The sequence below is a fragment of the Pinus tabuliformis genome, chromosome 4_2, assembly GCF_031772625.1.
Source record: "Pinus tabuliformis cultivar Carrire ecotype Pingquan chromosome 4_2, CPIR1, whole genome shotgun sequence".
In the NCBI taxonomy this organism is placed as follows: Eukaryota; Viridiplantae; Streptophyta; class Pinopsida; order Pinales; family Pinaceae; genus Pinus; species Pinus tabuliformis.
In genome coordinates this window covers 905,578,468-905,597,641 of record NC_142304.1, presented here as the reverse complement: position 1 = coordinate 905,597,641, position 19,174 = coordinate 905,578,468, and the positions used below count along the sequence as shown (strand labels likewise).

The 19,174-nt window shown below is 35.7% G+C and overlaps 1 protein-coding gene across 1 annotated transcript; it reads right to left on the bottom strand.

The window, feature by feature from the left end:
- Nucleotides 1-4,067: 4,067 nt before the first annotated feature.
- Nucleotides 4,068-10,516, bottom strand: LOC149172615 (serine carboxypeptidase 1-like). Its single transcript, XM_089426399.1, has 5 exons — nt 10,490-10,516; nt 5,596-5,717; nt 4,446-4,559; nt 4,305-4,350; nt 4,068-4,169 (listed from the first exon to the last, which is right to left on the bottom strand). The coding sequence occupies exons 1-5, from the start codon at nt 10,514-10,516 to the stop codon at nt 4,086-4,088; spliced, it is 393 nt and encodes a 130-aa protein (XP_089282525.1). The 3' UTR covers nt 4,068-4,085.
- Between the last annotated feature and the right edge of the window lie 8,658 nt (nt 10,517-19,174).

Genomic DNA, 19,174 nt, shown 5'->3' with positions numbered 1-19,174 from the left:
TTGGATAGGATAACAGGGAGGAAGATGATTTTGATGAGGGAATTACCGAGAGTCTCATAGACTATTTGGAGGATGAATATTCACATGAGGAAATGGTGCAAGAAACATCAAATGAGGCTACAGGGCCTTGTGATTTTGAAAATGACAAATTATGAGTGTTTGTAGGTTGCACAAGTTGTAAAGAAAAAAAACCATTGAAGATTGTCACAAGGATGAACGAGAATGACCAAATGTTTACTTTTATTCCAAGGACTATGTATGCTCATGAGAATGTACAAAAGGTAATTTATAGGAGATATTTGCAACATGTTGTTTTAGAGAAAGCAAAGTGGAATTGACTTGTGTAGACAAAAAAAGGAGAAATGAAGAAGAACATTCATATGTAATGATTAATGAATTTGATGAATAAATATTGTTTCTTAAAAAATTACTAGAGAGATCTAAGTCTAAGCTATTGATAGAAACACATGCTAAATATTCAAACTTAATGTTAAAAGATCTTGAAGAAGAAATGGAATATTTAGATAAATGGATACACAAGGACACATGTTAAAAATGATAGGAAGTCTTTAGGCACATTTGAAGAGAAGGAGAAGGTTAAAGTACCACATGATAATGGAATAGAACAAGAAGAAACAAAACAAATAGTGGGCAACAACAATAAAAAATTTCATCCATATGAAGAAGATCTCATACAACACAATATTGGTGAGGTGAAGGTTGAAGTAAGAATGGAAAATTCTAAAAAATACAATAATGTTTTTGTTGTGATAAAGAAAGGAAGAATACATCCAAATGTCCTAAGCATCTGCATCGAGATGTGTGTTGCAGAGGAAGAAGAGAAGAATATTGAAATCCTTATACAAGGAAAGGTCTTATTACAAGGAGACAACAATAATGATAAGTTCCAACAAAACGTGCAGAGAGTGGTGAAAGTAGCTCCAAAACATTACTATATTGATATGTTAATGGAGGAAAATAGTGAATCTCAACTAGTAAATGATCGTTTGTGCTAGCAAGAGGATAGGTTTGATATGAAAATAGAGAAAATGAGGAATTTGATGTTGTAGAAGCCTCAACAGAATAGGTATCAAGGGAAAAAGAGAATAAATGACAACATATTGCATAGGGTAGAACATTTTTTCATCAGCAAAGAGACGAAGGAAGAATACAATAGGAGAAAAGAGTGCAACAAAAACATGTCTAGCAAAAGGAAAAACTACAATGTAAAGCTTGGGATCAAAGAATATTTACTTCATCAACACATGGTCAGGAGACCATGAATATTTTTCAGCCTAGGAGTCTAATGCACGTGCATAGGCCCAACACAAAAATTGACAAAGTATGGACAATATATTATCAATGTGATGGGATGGCCACATCGTAATGCTCATAGGAAATTTCAATTTTTTTTTGTAAGAAATTGTAAATATTTACATCAAGAAGTAAGTTTTTATTTTTTAGAATAACTTGGACAAGGTATTTTTTGATGTAAGTTTTAGTTTTAAATTTCCATTGTTTTGTGGGAAGGGGAAACAATTCAACCTTTGTGACTCTTTATTATCATGATTGATTTCTATTGGGAAACAAAAAGAATATAGTGTTTAAAGAGGAGAACATAAGAGGAGAATCTCTCAAGTGAGGAGAAGAGAGAGGGAGAGAATATATGAACTCCATGTTTCTCTATGAAACTATAGTCATCAGTTTATAGACCTGCCTGTACTCTCCATTCAGTGTGAACGAGGCAATATTTCTCTGTTTGAGTGGTGTAAATAAACAACAATCGGGTTGTAAGTTGTAGTTCTCTGTGTGAGTGATGTAAATGAATAGAAGTTTTGGACTGTAAGTTGTGTGCTTGATAAATGGTTTAGATTGAATCAAATTCTCGTGATTAACCAATTTGATTTCTACTTGTAAACTCATGTTTTATATTCTTTTGCATTTGTTCATTAGACTACTGGTCATTTTTAGAACCTGTATGTTGCTCGACCAATTTATATTAAAATAAATTCAAATCTTGTGGTTTGAATCGTTGTGATAATATATTTGTCTTTTAGGACTCTTATTCTATTTGTCTTAAATTTTGTAGAAGGAATGTGTTGTTGTGTTCTTGAACAGTGTTTCCTTGGTATTTACAATGATTTGTGTGTTGTTATAGAGGAAAAGTACCATGTTTGGAGTTTGAAGAAAAAGAACCATCTTAGACTATTTTTTGATTGTCGAATTTGTAATAGTGTTGCAACCTCATGTGAAGAAAGGTTGGTAAATTGTATGTTGTGTTGAGGGGTCAGCTTGGGGCATGGAGAGTCTGTTTGGAATAGTCAAGCTATTTCATCTTCAGTGGAACTACAATATAGAATTTTTATCGGCACTATGAAATCATTTCATAGCAATCAAACAATTAATTTGGAAAGAGGTGATACAAAATCATTTCATAGCGACAACACATAAAACTTGGACGATTGTGTGTTTGATTTTTAAGACTTTACTTGGCCAACCTTCGTATTGGCTAGTTTGGAGGATGAAATTGTGTTGGGATTTGTGTTAAGCTTGCTGTGTGGAAAAGAGAAACCCCTTTTTTTACAATGTGTGTGAAAGGTATGAGTATTTTTTATTTTTTAGCATTGAATATTGTAAAGGGTTGAATCCATTGTTATATTCATTGACTAGATCGGTGATATTAGCATCGATGTGAATAGGACTCCATAGATATGTGATTGTGTGTATATATATACACATAGATAAACATATCAACATGTAACATTTAAAAAACATTTATAATAGGAATATTAAATATTGAGAGAAAGCTTTTTACAAATATATGTTTACTACTTCTAAATATGATAATGGCTTCTAGTGATATTTTTACTTGTAAAATACAAATCATAAATAAGATATTCCAATGCTCTCTTTCTCTCTCTCTCATTTGGTGTTAATAGGTGTTAATAGGACTGCATCGGTGTGTAATTGTGTGTATATATATACACATACATAATTAAATAAACATCTAACATTTAAAAAATATTTATAACAACAATATTATATATTGAGAGAAAGAGTTTTTGGATATATTTTTTCTACTTCCAAATATGATTGTATTGACATTTTAACTTGTAAAATAGGAATCATAAATAAAATATTCCAATTCTCTCTATGTTTATATATATATATATATATATATATATATATATATATATATATATATATATATATATTTAAAGAGAGAGAGAATTGGAATATTTTATATATCATTCCTATTTTACAAGTTAAAATGTCAATAAATGTCATAATCATATTTGGAAGTAGGAAACATATATGATAAAACTCTTTCTTTCGATATATAATATTCTTGTTATAAATAGTGTGTTGCTCAAAATTAATATAGATCCATCTTAAATTCTAATATAGGAATCAAATAAAAAGGTTTGCATTTTGACTTATTTGATCCCTCTAGCCCCTTGGTAGATAAGACTTAAGCTGGGTCTATTCTTGTATATATGTTTTGTGATGTAATCACCAACAAAGGATTTGAATTGATGAGATATCTTTATGAAATTCCTTAACAATGCACCCATTCACCATCAATCCAAAACCTTATGAGCAATGTTTAATATTTATAATATTTATAATTTTCAAATTCTAAAAAAATCCTTTTTTTATATTAAAAAATTATTAACATATTTAAAATCTAATAGACTTTCCCCAAAATATCAACTAACATAATGAAATTACTTATGAAACTACATCACGATCATGATTTTTCGGAGAAGGCCAATCATGTTTGTTCTCTCACATAACCTAGCACATAAGGTAAATATCAAACAAATGAAGACCTGTAAATTTTTCATTTGTTAGATGGTTGTTCAATGTATTCGAGAGAATAATAATCCCATCCAATGGAAGAAAATTGATAATGCCTTATTTTTTTGAATAGCGGAGCCTGCGCCTGGCGATCTAATAAAGAGAAAATCGAGACAATGCCAAGCAACATAAACAATTTGCAAACTTAAATTGTAAATAAAATCTAAAAGCAATTGGGTTTAAATGTAAATAAAATCTAAACGCAATTGGAAACTTGTGGTGTTTCATAATGGTTTTCCAGCTAACCAACGCATGTAAAAGGCCAATGATTCTTTAGGTTTGTATTGTGGAACCATATGTCCAGCTCCCTGCAAAGAATACATTGTAATTAATTTTAACTTAAAAAAGACATTCTATTTAGTTTCAATGAAAAGTGATGTTTACGAGGGAATCTTTATGCTTCTTCCAAAAACCATAAAGAACAAAAAAAACCGACAGCCCACCTTTATAGTTGCAAAGGTCAAGTTGTGATCATATCCTTGAGTATATCTGTGCACATAAAAATTTCAGAAAGCACAATAATTCATTTAGATGTGTTTGAATTAATATGGTGTATCAAATGTGAAGAAGTGACGTGTGCTTACCCAGCAACTTGATCATCCACTATCCATGGGTGCCATTGATCAATTATTGCATAACCCAAGGACCTTGTCCAAGCCTGTGTTCCAATGAAAGGCACTCGCATATCATGGTCGCCACTGTAATCATAAATGAAAATGTGAAGATCATAGTATATCATGGTTGCCACTGTCATCGAATGAAATCTATTTGGAAAGTAATTTTAAATCATTAATAAAAAAAATAAATTAATATTAAGATAAGGGTTTAGTTTCTGGTGTGCAATCATTAATTATTAAAACTTATAAAAATATATATACACTAATTTTTTTTAATTTATGTTTATAAATTTAAATAATAAAAAGTGAAATTAATATACACAATATTTTAAATATATAAATTTACGCTTATAAATTTAAATAATAAAAAAGTGAACTTAATATATACACTATTTTAAATATATAAAAAAATCATTATATACCGTCAAAAAAAATGCTAAACATGATGTGATATAATATCTTGAAGGTTATATATTACGATTTTTTTAAATTTCATAAGTAGGTAGAGTATGGAGATAGAAGGCAATGAAAGGTATGAAAAGTCAGCAAAGAAGCACGGGAAAACAAAACAAATTAAACAGTCTCTTGAAAGTGATATTTTAAGGATTTTTTAAACTCTCATTCAAGTAGGTATAGTATAGAGGTTGGACAATGCTTACTATGAAATCTGCATGGTAGACATTTCTCTCCAATGATCTTTTAAGTGAAGTAGTGATTTTGTTAACCAACAAAGATCCGAGTGAAATACAAAAGAAAATATAAGAACTCATAAAATAAAAGTAAAATTATATAAATATGTTTCAAATTTATATTTGCTATATTATATAAATATTTTTAATCCTAAGCATTCAATAAATTCTAATTTTAAAAAGATTTATAATAATTATAGAAATAATTAATTTATTACAAAACGAACTAATTTATTATAAAACAAAGCAATTTAGGATTCAGTTAGGCTTGTAGGTATGAGGAACTAATGGTCTGTCATAATCTAATAAAGGTTTTTAAGAAATGATCATAAAGTCTTTTTTCTAATAAAGAAGTTTTGAGTTTTTAAAATATTTTATCACAAAATTTATATGTATCTATGAACAATGTGGGTAAAGTAGAAATTGACCTGTAAATTAATGCATGATAGCCTTTACTCGTCAAATTTTTATGGTAGATGATCACACTTCCAACATAGTTGTTATAATTAATATTGTTACTATCGAGAACCCATTCTCCAGTAATTTCTTCCTGCAAGGAAAATTGCATAAGTAGAATAATCATGAATACTTAAGTGAAACATGATGGTTGTAGTTGGAAAACCTAAATGTCATTGATGAACATGAGTATATTAATATCACACATATAGAAAATGAAAATATAGGAGAAGAGAAACCCAAAACATTATTGATATATTCACTATGTTATTAATTGTTTTATATGTATTGGGTATGTTATTAACTATTTTATATGTATCAGAAATGCTAAGATTCTATTAAAACACCCCAATCAAAAAGGTGAAGGGAAGATTCAAAAGTAAATCTACAATAAAACAATTCTTGAACGCAACAAATATTATTAATGGGTTTTAGTATAAAGGGGAGAGACTTGTTAGTGTCACATGAAATATGACTTCACTAAAGTTGTCTCCTCATATCATTTATAGAATTTTGTAAGATTTCCTCTTATATTTCATTATTGTTTAGGGTCACTTTGGTTCTTTATCGAATGTTTCACTTTCAATATTTTGGGAAAACTTTTAATTTTTAGGCAATTTTTTTTCCCTCTATTTAAGGTTCCAATTTTATTGTACAGCTTGTTTTATTTTCTAAACATTGTTAAGTAGGAACCATTACCATTATTAAAAGAAAGAGGGAATAGTTGAATAATTTGCTACACCTACCAACTTATAGATCAATATCAAGAATGATGGAGCAGTAATAAAATTGCAACATGTAAAACACGTATTTCAACAAAAAATACAATACTCTATTTTAGCAATGTTAATTTGGCAGCTCAGTGACAAACTCCAACCATGGGACAAGATTCTTCCTTTTGAGAGAACCAACTTTGACTATTGAGGCACTCAATTTGGACAACGAAATGTGCACTTTTGAATAAAAATCCCACATGTGCATATTTGATGAGGTCGGCGGTAAAACAAATTGCACACCCTTGGAAGGCTATAAATACAAGTGACCTCAACCTCATTTGGACAATCATCTTGGGTCCTTCTTCTATTCTCTGCCTTATTTCTGGCTCACATAAGTTTGAGGCAGGTCCACGGAGGAATGGGTTCACATGAAGGTGAAATTACATGGTGTGAAGCTTTCAACTTTATTTTAGAGTTTTTTGGTAGTAGCTGCAAGTGTGTCACGGAGAAATCTGAGCTGCAACTACATGCAAGTCATCTCAACTATGCAGTTGAGACCTAGGGTGCGTTTTTTTAGTTGACGAAAGTTTCTTTAGTTGAATGAAATGTTCGGTAGTCGACTATACACAACAACACTTATTCATAGGCTTTTCAATCACACTTTTGAGTATTAACGTTGTTGGGTTCATCTCAAGAATCTTTTTAATTGATTTTGTTTGATAAGTTAATGATTAAATATGTGGATCATTATACTATTTTTTGTTGAATCATCCGATGAAAATCTAATAAGAAAAAGAATTTGAAACAGTTTTCCCCATAGTCGGTTTTTCCTTGGTCTCTCATCGATCCTAGTCTTTCTATTTGTGAATGATTTTATTCCATTGTTCATTTATGTTTTGTTGCATTGATGATGATTTTGTTTTTTCTATATAATTCCATATGTTGTCGAATAATGTTGTAAATACGTATAATAATATGATGTTATGGGGTGAATTTAATGTGTAAATGAAGAATTGCAAATATCAAATGAAAGAACAATATAGCACTAAGAAAAATTAGCATGGTTTCATAGTTGGGGTAAAGAAAAGTCATAAAATATAACCCTTATTGAGATGCCTTTCATGCAAGCATGTGAAGATGGAGGAGACCTTAAAGAATACTAGGGTTTGAAGGAAACGCTAGGCATTATGAGGTTGGGGTTTGAGAGAAATTGTGGTTTATGGCAGAGATTTGAGATATGGAATCTAGAAACCCTAGCATGATCAATGTGAAGATGTTCAAAGCACTTGTGATAGATTTGATGAAGCCCTAGATGGAATAGTCTTTATTAGGCCTCGTTGCTAATGAAGTTGATTGAAATATTGAAGGCAACATTATCATATGGATAAGATTTGGTAATAGATCTTGAAGGTTGGTTCAAGAGGGAGTTGATCTCCTCGTAAAAAGACAAGCACCTTTTATATCTATGTTACCTCTTTTTTATTCTATTCCTATTTAAGTTTATTGTTTTTATTATTACTAATACTTCCTAAATGTATATTTGGGTACTTGGATACTTCCAACCTCTTCATGAGATGCGATGAATGGATCCTTCTTGAGGATCATCTAAGATTCAGGAAAGGATGTATAGTGTAGGAAGAGAAGAGAGATAAATTTCCCATGAAAAATAAGTTGACAAGTTATGTATGATGTATTCTTTCAATGTCATGTTCCAAATATAATATTGGATGGAAAGGTAAAACCTAAGCTATGATGGGGATATCACCTTCCTGAATGACTCATATACATGAAAGTAGATTTGATTCATGGTACTCATGATGTGATGGTGCACTTGGTATTGGGCAAATATCTTACATTCTATTAAGTCATGGCAAAGCTACCTAGAAACATTGATATTTTGAAGATATTCACATATTCAATGTTTGGCAAAGAGTCTCTAATTTTAGTCATAATGTATTTCCTAATATTATAAAGAAGGATATAAAATTGATTGTTATATATGGTATCTTGATACGATTGATAATGTTTCTAACAAGCATGGTAACCACAATGATAGAACTATAACAATAAGATTGATATTCATGATCTTCTTGTTGACTTTGATTATATTCTTATAAGCTTAGCGGTTTGGACAAATCTGGATTCCCCATCCTTGTGATTGAATAATATAATAAAGAAGTGAAGTAGTAATTATGATATTTATGATAAAGTTGTTAGTTACTTTATTCATAAGATTCTATCTCTTTATGAAAATTTCATGTCATGTGATGATGAAGTATCTAACATGTTATGACCATGATGGATATATGTTTCAGAACCTGATATAGTTGGATTTTGTGGTCTAATAGCTATGTTGACACTTAACAATATTATGATAGACAAGTTGATGATTTGAATGATGATGACCAAAGTGGATGCTCATTAAGAGGGAGAACTGTGTTACAATGAGGCTTGAAGACCTATTTATAATTGAGAAACAATGGAAAACCATAAAAAAATATAACCCTAGGAGATGAAGTGCCAAAACTATGGGCCCTCTCTGGGTAAATTGGTACATCAACTTCCGGGGGTCGTAACTTTGGCATACAATATTTGTTTGACGTGTATAATAACTCACTATAAAGTTCTATCCAATGACTACAACGTTTGGGTGCAAACATGATTCAATGGCTAATGTTTGCCCACTTTCCAAAAAAACAGTGTTTCGGGCCTCAAAATGGTTATCGAAGTTTGGGACCCAAAAAACTACCGAAAAATAGTAAATTGTGCTAGAATTAAGGAAACTGAAAAACTGAAATAAATAATTGTGGGGGTCGAAGTGGAATATGTGGGTGGCCACCAATATCCACCTAGACCAATCCTCCCCCCTTAGGAAGAAATGGTCCCCATTGTGCTGAGCTCCTCCATGAGACGAGGAAACTTCTGCTAAACTTGCTCCTTGCATAGCCACTTGCCTTGGTGTAAGAGTTGGATAACTTTGACAACCCAATATAGTTGGATATTTTGTTGGCGAGTCTTCTTGATCTGTGTGTCCATAATCCCATGAGTTGTGGCTTGTTCCATGAAGTCTAGGTTTAACTTTATTGGTGTGAGTTGTTCAAAAAATGTTAGATGTGTTGAGAAATGGTGGAATGTATGGCCGAAGACAGCCCACATTGAACACTAGGTGCAGGACAAGGAACGGTAGAATGTTGAGCTTGGAATCATTGTCTGCTACAACCTTGGTGATGGTGTATGACCCATATCAGAGCAGCCGAAGCTTATGGTGGGGCCAAGCGAGGCTTTCCTTCTACAAATGTAGCCAAACATTTTCGCCCACCTTGAGCTTGTGTGGCACCTGATGCTAATCATGTCACTGATTGTACTTAGCATTGGATATTTCCAATATTCCATGGAACTGCTGGAGGATGCAATGGATACCCTCAATGAATTAGTTAGTCATGTCATCTTTAGACTCGACATGGACCGAAGCTACCTGAGTAGCTGCAAATGGTATGGCCACATTAATGGGACATAGAGGCTAAAATACCAGCCCCATATAAAATGGGTTGTGGCGAGTTGCGCTATGGAGAGCTCTATTGTAGCTATACTTGACACAGGGAGGATTTTGTCCTATGTGCATGGATGCTTCAATTTGTACATGCATAAAATTCTTACGATCATCTTGTTGATGACCTTTATTTGGCATTCAGTTTGGGGGTGGAAATTAGTGGACTTAGTGAGCTTTATATCAAACATCGACCAGAGAATTGACCAAAATGTACATAGGAACCTACTATCCTGATTTGAGATAATGGACTATGGGATCCCAAAGTGTACCCATAATCATTCAAAGAAGAGCTTTGTATTGACTTTTGTTGGGTTACTCTTCGTGCAGGGTGCCAGAATGGCCATCTTAGAGAATCTGTTGAGGACCATGAATAGACAGTCCTTTCCATGCTTTCCTGACATGTAATCCATGGATATGGATTCCCAAGGTTGACTATGAGTAGGAAGGATTATATAGGCCTTGCTTCATGATGGTTGGTTTGGAAATAGCGTAGGCAGTGCAAGATCTAATGTATTTCCCAAAATCCTATCGAAGGTTTGGCTAATAAAAATACTTCTACAACACTGTCACTATTTTCTCTACTCCGAAATGTCCCTCGACCTGACTATAGTGTGCCTCCCCAACCATCTTGGCACGTTCGCTTGAAGGAACACAAAGGTGTCCTAGGTGTCATAACAATGTATCCCGGAGGTGAAAATTTGGAACTTGCTTTCCTTCGAGGAGCGTCTGGTATGTGTTTCCAAATTCTAGGTTCCTCATGTACAAATGCAGCCAGCATGAAGTTTTGTGACCACAAGAGTCAAGCATAGTGGTCAGCACCATGACCATCAGTTGAATGAGGAAGTACAAAACATTATTGGTGCTACTCATCTTGTACTTAATTTTCAAATGGAACTATTGGAGCTGCGTGGACTATTTCTGATGGTGATTGTTCTGCAACATCCCTTATGTCTGTATGAACTATACAGGTTGGTGGTATGCGTGAATGACCGTTTCCTCCCCATGATGTAATGCTTCCATTGTTGGCAAGTTTTCACCATGGAAAACATCTCTTTGTCATAGGTGGCATACTTTCAGACTACGTCTAAATGTGTCTCACTATGATATGCCATTGGACACCCTTGCTAAGTAATAAATGTACCAATAGCATAGTCAAAGGAATCTATCTCAATCTCAAATGGAAGAGCGGAGGTGATCATTTAACTCAGAAAACACCTTCTCTTTGGATTCAGAAAAAAAAAAAAAAAAAAAAAAAAAAAAAAAGAAGAAGAAGAAGAAGAAGAAGAAATAAATAAATAAAATAATAAAAAAAACAAAAAAAAAAATTAAAAAAAAAACAAAAAAAACAAAAAAAATAAAAATAAAAAAAAAAATAAAAAAAAAATAAAAAAAAATAAAAAAAAAAATTCTTTTGATCAGACCTTGGTGACTTGACTCAAAGGCCAAGTGATATGAGATAACCCCAACACAAACCTATGGTAAAAATTGTTAGCAACTAGAAAGTTGTGGAGATTCGTTAGATTGGTTGGGGCTGGCCAATCCTAAATGAATTTTATCTTTGATGGGTCCACATGCACACCCCACTCATTAATGATGTACCCCTGATATTAAACTTGGGTCATACTAAAAGTCCATTTGTCCAAATTGGAACACAACATGTGTTGTGATAGAGTTTGAAGGACCTATCAAATATGGCAGAGGTGTTCTTCCCATCTTTGGGCAAAGATTAGGATATCATCCAAATACACCACCATGAACTAGTTGGTGAAGGGTTCCAAGATGTTTTCCATTAGCCTCATGAAGGTTGCAGGGACATTCATCAACTGGAAGGGAATGAAAAGCCATTCGATAAGGCCCTCCTTGGATTTGGAGGAAGTCCTCAAGACATCATAGGGTTCGATTGGTACCTCATGATACCCTAACATCAAGTCAATCTTGTTGAAATATTTAAACCCATTGAGTTGGTCCATAAGGTCATCATTCTGTGGAATTTGATACCTATTTCAGATAGTGATCTTGATTAGCACCCGATAGTCAACACAGAGTCTCTAGCTCCCATCCTTCCTCTGTACCAACACAATTTGGCTCCCACAAGGCCATCAACTTGTCCTGATGTTCCCTTTCTACATCAACTCTCACATATTTCTCTTGATCTCAACGTTTTCCAGTATAGACCATCAATAGATTGGCCCATTCGGTAGTAGCGCACCTAGGGTCAAATCAATGGACTGCTCAACCTAATAGTGTAGATGTACCATTGTGCATGAGGTGAAGAAGTCCTTGTACTCCTCCATGACCTTGTCCATCTATTGTTTCCGTGTAGAGGAGCCCTATTTGGAGGTTGTGGCCACAGTCTTCTTCTTTTGCAAGGGGAAAATATTAAGGAAAAAATGTTGTTGAGTTTCGAAAATGATCTTACTATATTGCTTCACAATGATCAAAGATACAGTGGTAGGCATCACTACGTATTGTATCTTGCACAACTTATTTATTGAAGTAATAATAACATTGAGGGACCTAGACTTATACACAACATGTCGCTTCCACAAGTATGGTTGTCCTAATAATACATCAGAACATTCAAGAGGAGAAACATCACTATACCTCATTAACGAAGGCCTTGATGATGTAGGAAAGGTGCCACTACTGGCTAACACAGAGATCTCGCCCTTGGTGAAGCCACTTGATGGTGTACTACTGAAGGTGTGTCATGTTCGATAGGCCTAGCCGCTTCATGAAATTTGCTGAAATGAGGTTCTTTTCACTCCCACTGTCGATAATGAACTCCAACGAAGAATCCTTGACCCACATTTGGGAATGGAAGAAGTGCACCCCATCCTCATGATCTTCAGGCTAGTTCTTCTAGATCTTGGTGGTGGCGATGGTGGCACTCGACTCTGCATCAATAATCTTCATCCCTTTTTTATTCGCCTTGTTGGGTTTTGACTCAGAGTCAAAATGCGCATCTGATTCATAAACCTTCATCTCGACCACCAATGATTTCTTGGCCCGACACTCACTTATGTTGTTAGTGGGGCTCTTATGTAACCTACACCATTTCCTCATGTCCTTCCTTGTCTTTGTGGTGTTCTTATTTTCTTCTGTCTTTGGCGGGTTGTGTTGGGTCAACTTGCCTTGGCTTTGTCCCTTTTTCAGTAGCTTGGGGGTGCCTTTCCGTTGCTTCAGATTCAGATATGCAAAGTCTCTCTTCTTCTATTTAAATTTCTACTCCATCTTCAAAGTGTATCAATAGGAAACGATAGGTGAGGAGATTTCTAGCAATTCCAGCTCATCCTACATGTACTTGTGTAGACAACCACGGAACTCTAGTACAAAATTTCGCTCAGAATCCTTGATACACAACTGTGTGCAAAGGGTATGAAAAATATTTGTGAACTTTGGCATATCTTGGTCCCTTCACTACTGTAACATGGTCCAATTTATGTATTTATCTTTTGTTGGTGGTGCTAGACCTGCTAACATGTTAGGGGATCTCCTCGGTACGAAGTCCCAACTAGACCTCAAACCATTTGAGTAGGAGTCCCAATAGTGGGTATTACAATAGTTCCTTTAATGTTTTAGCATGCAATGCTAAGTATGATAACTTTGTAAGAAGAAATCGTGTGACCTTGAAGTGAATGAAGTGACATGCATGGGGGTTCTAACACATAGAGGTGAAAAGAAAGTGTGTCCCTTAGAAGCATGTAATAGTATGCAACCTGAAAGGAAAAAACAAGATGAATGACATCACGGGCTGGAAGCATAATAGTCCACAATCCAAAGTGATAGTTAATACCACAACATGTCTTGAACAAGATTTATACAATCGTATGCAAAATATCTCATACATAAATGTGTAAGTGAGCTAACATACATTGCTAAAGTAACCAGAATAGTCAAACTACAATAAAGACATATGGATGAAAACATGTTGGCTTAGTTATATATATGAATTTAATGTTCCATCCATACATACACCATTGGCAACCGCTAGCCCCAATAGTGGAACATTATTGTCAACATCGCCTGCTCCTCGAAAGAGATACTCGCTCTACGCTGTGGAGAAGCCAATGCTCATCACAATACTCTTCAAGCCTTGTCTAAGCAATGCCTAGCCAAATCTTGGGTCCAAAAAAGACCCTATATGAGTTATGAGTTTCTATATATAACAAAGGGTGGGGTGAACCTTGACATTCCCCTCTGACTCTTTGACTACCCTCATGAATCTTCAACTCCTTTACAAATAACCCTTTACATTACATAGTGACTGTTCACATTCCACTAATGATGCTTGGAATTCCACATATAATATATTTACAAGTAATAATACAATTTTCACATATACCCATGTGGGACAAAATAGGATTGAGTCAGCCTAATAAGACAAACATCACCACTCGATGTCTTGGTGAAATTCCAACTCGGGAACATCCTCTTGATGGTCTTAGGTTACGAACTGATATGAATCTTTCTACTACACTATTGTGTCCCCATACTATTTGGTGATGTCTTTCTCAAAATGGACTCTTGCCTCAACTGCTTCCGGGTATATTGTTATGGAACCTTTTTCCAACCCATCTTGAAGGATGTGCATCATTGTTCTGAGTGTGGCTGGACCACTAATGTACTTTTGCATGCTTTTTGCGCTCAGCTGGCAGTCATCATTGGAGGCCTCTCACATCAACTACTCTATGTACTTGTCAGCCTACAACAGGACTTGGTTATTCATCAGGGCTTGAATGAGGGTTCCAATTGAACATATCTTGTGTGTCCTCACTATGACATCCAAAATCTTCAACAACCATGCATAGGAATCCTCAATGTTGGTGATGAGAGGAGGGAGTGGTCATAATTCTAGATCAACATCTGAATATGTGCTTTATCTAGATCTTTATGTGGCTTCTTTATCTTCTGCAAGTAAAGAGAGCCTCCCTTGTAGCTCATTATCCATTCCTGTACATGTGTGATAGCAGTGTGGATGTCTTTGAGATTTTAGGCTATCTTTGCTCATTACTACTGAGAACCAGATAGATGGACAACCACCTTGTGCATGGTGACAAATCTAACATAGAGTTTCTGCATGGTGGTCTCAAGAGTCCATATTTCAGCAAGCATTGATTTTCTCATCTCTACCATAGTGAACCCTAGAGACTGTTTTGTTCTCTACCTTGCCTCTTTCAAGTCTTTTACCATCCAATAATTTTCTTCTATTAAGAACTTGACTGTTAAACGCGTGCCTTCTGTATAAGCCTTAGAGGCATTGGCCATAGTAGTTGATGAGCCCCAAAAATGGATAATTATTTGGGCTCATTCAACCTCCTAATTTGACTTAATCCACCATTATCATTAGTTTATTGCATGTTTTTGATTATATTTATGCTAATAGATTGAATTTGGTTAGTCATCATGCCAACAAGTCTAATGTGTGCTTTGTGTAGCCTTTTTGGTCAACTTGGAGACAAAATTGAAGGTCTTAATGAGCACTTGGCAGCCAAATTCGTGGGAGAACAAGGGAAAGGATTTGTAGGAAGGTGTCCCCTTCATTTATGGGCCCTTACCTCGAATTCTCCACCATCAGCTCGGAGTTCAAAGGGCACCAAATCAATTAGCACAAGGGCAGCCAAGCAAGTCAAGTAGGACTGTTGTTGACTACAAGTTTTGGGCAGCCGAGTCCCTAAATTTTAGGAGGACTGTTGGGGTCCTCAATTTGTATAAATAAGAAGGCTTAGGGCCTCATTTGGGTTAGCTAGTAGTTAGTCATTTCATACTCTTGTTCTAGTCATTTTTTAGTTCGATTTTTAGGCAATAGGTTAGTTTTGCTGTCAGCTCATTTTCAAGTTCTCCTTGTGGACAGTTTTGATGTAACTCTTCATTTCTTGATCAATAAAGATGAATCCAGCTTTGCACCAGCTCTAAATCTCTCTTAGGAGGCTGTAGCTCTTGGGGTTGGGCCCATCTCAAGTGCCCAGTACCTCCTTTGTTTATCTTTATGTGTTTTTGCTGCATTCTTAGAATAAAATCTGCTATTTAGATTTGAATCTTGCTTTGTTATTTAGATTGCTTTTGATGGTTAGAGTAGCTTTTCATGTTTAGAATATATTGGTAGGATAATAACAGGAAAAAGGCTCCAAAAAAGGGTCAGCAAACACTTTTGGTTTCACCTCTTCCTTATTGGATCAGGGGCTGGAGTTGAAGTAACTTTGTTGTCCCAAACGAAAACACTAGTTTGCTTTACCATGCAATCCTTAGTGTGTTGTTTTCATTTGCAGAGGTTGGTTACATGTTCAGATCTTTGAATGCTTCATTTCATAGTTAATATACATGGTTTCCTTGCAAATAAAGTTGTTGTCCATTCTCCTTACTGTTAGGCAGATCATATTAGGGTAGCATAACTAGATCATTGTTTTCTTGCATGTCTTTGTTGGTTCAGTTGGAAACACAAATTGCAGAGCACCTATACCACTTCTCTACCTTCCCATACTCCATCCAACCTACCTGCTTCACCCTTCACTCAGAACCCTTACCTTACATTTGCCTCATTCGCTTACTTTTCCATGATTCTCGTCTTCTTGTGCAACATCGTTTCATCCCTTCTTGGAACGATTCCAACCATCTACACCTTCTCCTCAATTCCATCCTCCAAGTCTTGAACTCCCCTACACCCCTAATTCACCTCCATACTCATTCCTCCATCATTTTCCCTCCATCCATGCTCCAAAATCCCATTTCGAAACATCCTGTAGAAGAATTACAGAACATCCTGTAGAAATCCTGAACATCCTGTAGAACCCCTGCAGACTTCCTGTAGAAGCTCATAAACACGGTTTCTTGGCAGCCAAACTTTGTGAGACTCTTTGGAAGGGTGTTAGGGACCCCTTAGACCCTCTCTGAACCTTCCCAACCTTTCCCAAGCATTTCTCCTCGTTGATCCACCTCTACACAGTAAAAAATAGTTAGAAGCACATGCATGATAATTCCAACAACTTAAACAAAAATACAAAAAGATGTTCTCTTCAGATAGAGGTAGTCTAGACACATGTATTTTACCTTCATAGAAGTAATGGCATCTCTTTCAGTAGTTTGCATGCTCTCCTTTGCGTCAGTAGGACTAGCTGGTAGAATTAGGGTTTGCTAGGGTTTGCGTTTCTTTTTGGCTTTCAGTTTCTTTTTGCAATTAGATTAGCTTCCTTCGAGTTAACTTTCATCGATCAATTAAAAAGCTTCTTCTAAGAGCTCATAGAAGTTGGATTAAGCTCCTAGTGGACTTGTGCCAGCTGACCAAGTGACAACTGCGGCAAGAGCTAGTATTTGTGCTTACAGCACCATCGCTTCCAAGTTTGTTACGAACTACCGGGTTGATAAAATTAAAGAAGGGAGTTCCAGGAGTTGTAGCATTATTGCTACAATACTGGAGCCCACCATCTTTTTGGCACCGTTGCTGGGGAAGCGTCAGAGTATTAGTAATTGTTGCTTTTCTTCTATTTTCCTACTCTTGCCTTCTGCCAAGTAGTTTATTTCATTTCCATTATGCAATTTTGCTTCTGCAAAAGTAGATTAGCATTTCCCGCTTTCATAGATTAGCATTTCAATTCCGCAATTTCATTTATGCAAGCGTATATTAGCATTTCAATTCCGCAAGCGTGGACTAGCATTTCATTCTTGTAATTTCATTTGAGCAAAATAGATTAGTCCTTTCTTGCTTTCATTTCAATTCCGCATTTTCATTTTAGCAAGATAGTTAGTTGCAGTTCAATCTATTTTAGTTTTGCAGGTAGAAGTAGAAAAAAGCAAAAATCAACCAAAAAGATTTCATTTCATGCCTTGTAGGAGTAGAGATAAGTTAGAAAAATGATTGCACAACACCCCCACTGCTTCACACAGCCAACATTCTCTCTTCTTCGATGGCTGTGATTAAAGAACCCTTAGGTGGAAAACAAGACATATTTGAAGAACCTCAAGGGAAGAAGAAGAAGAAACCATTCCTCTGGAGCAAATGGCTACAAGCAGAAATGTTGGGAGCAGTCCCTTGTCCAAAGACGAATTTGAAGATCAAATAGAAGATTTCAAGAGTGATATGAGGCAGTTTCTTGCCATGCAATTGGATACCCTGTGGATCCAAAAGAAGCAAGAGGAAGCCAGGAGGGCATTGGTCATCTTTTGTCCCAGGTGCACTAGAAAGCATCCTAGGAACGAATGTCCAATGCACTCCCTAGAAGTGTGTTTCATCTGTGAAGAATACCATCCTACGAATCAGTGCCCTTCCTTGCCCGAAATTAAAGCTGCATATGAGAGAACCAAAGGAGCCACTGAATCACTCTATTATATGAACCAAAGGAGGCCACATGAACCTAGATCTTATCAGCAGGAACTGCAAGGGACACCCAAGACCTATTATGACCCCTATCAAGCCACTTTCATTCCTTCTTGGGGTCCCCCTACTCATCCTTCCTGGTTCACACCTCCTCCTTGTTCCTTCATAGATCCATATTATGCCCAACCAGCTGCTCATTCATTTCACTCTTATGCTCAGCCACAGCCTCAGTGGAATGCACCTCATCAGGGGTGGAGGCCGCAATACAAAACTCCTCCCGCTTCTTTTCCTCCACCACCTGCTCATCCACAACCATCGCCTCCTCCTCCACCAAGGCAACCCCAAATGTCTACCCAACCACAACCCCATCCGCATCCATCTCGAATACAAACCTCCACTCAACTACCCGTACCACCATTTCCAAAACCATACCATGGAATCGCTCAACCTAATTGCAAAGCTGAGGCACAACATGTCCGAACAACTCCTCTTGAGCTCAATGATCTTCACCATAGCTCAGGAAGAGTATTGCAAAAAAGAGACTATATTGAAAGCATTGAAGGACCACATCAGGCAAAAGAAGATTCAGAAGAGCAAATCAAAGAACCATGGGCTTTACTTGATGAAGAGAAGACATCAGAAGCAAAAATAAAGAAAGATCCTTCATGGTTACCATCAAATCTTCCATGTATTCAAGAGAAAGATCAACAAAAAGAGGAAGATGAGGAAGTCATAGTAGAAAGTGACATGAAACATGACCCAGATCAACAAAAGAACCAAGGATATCAGAGCTATATTGAGACATGCTTCCAGACAGTCACCAAGTTGCAACAGTACTCTCTTCCTCAGCTATGTTTGGTCCCTTCACAGTCAAATCATTGGGTCTCTGAGATCCGGATAGCTGTCAAAGCATGCATTTCGAGCCTTCACATCATCTTGTCTCTAATCTCGATGTGCACATGGCTCCATTGGAA

Excerpts from the sequence above, each read along its gene's own strand:
- LOC149172615 (XM_089426399.1), bottom strand. The coding sequence starts at position 10,516 with ATGGTTGGGGAGGCACACTATAGTCAG. Across the intron at positions 5,718-10,489 it reads GGGAGGCACACTATAGTCAG|GAAGAAATTACTGGAGAATG; the intron begins GTCGAGGGACAT and ends TTTTCCTTGCAG. Across the intron at positions 4,351-4,445 it reads GTGGATGATCAAGTTGCTGG|ATATACTCAAGGATATGATC; the intron begins GTAAGCACACGT and ends TTATGTGCACAG.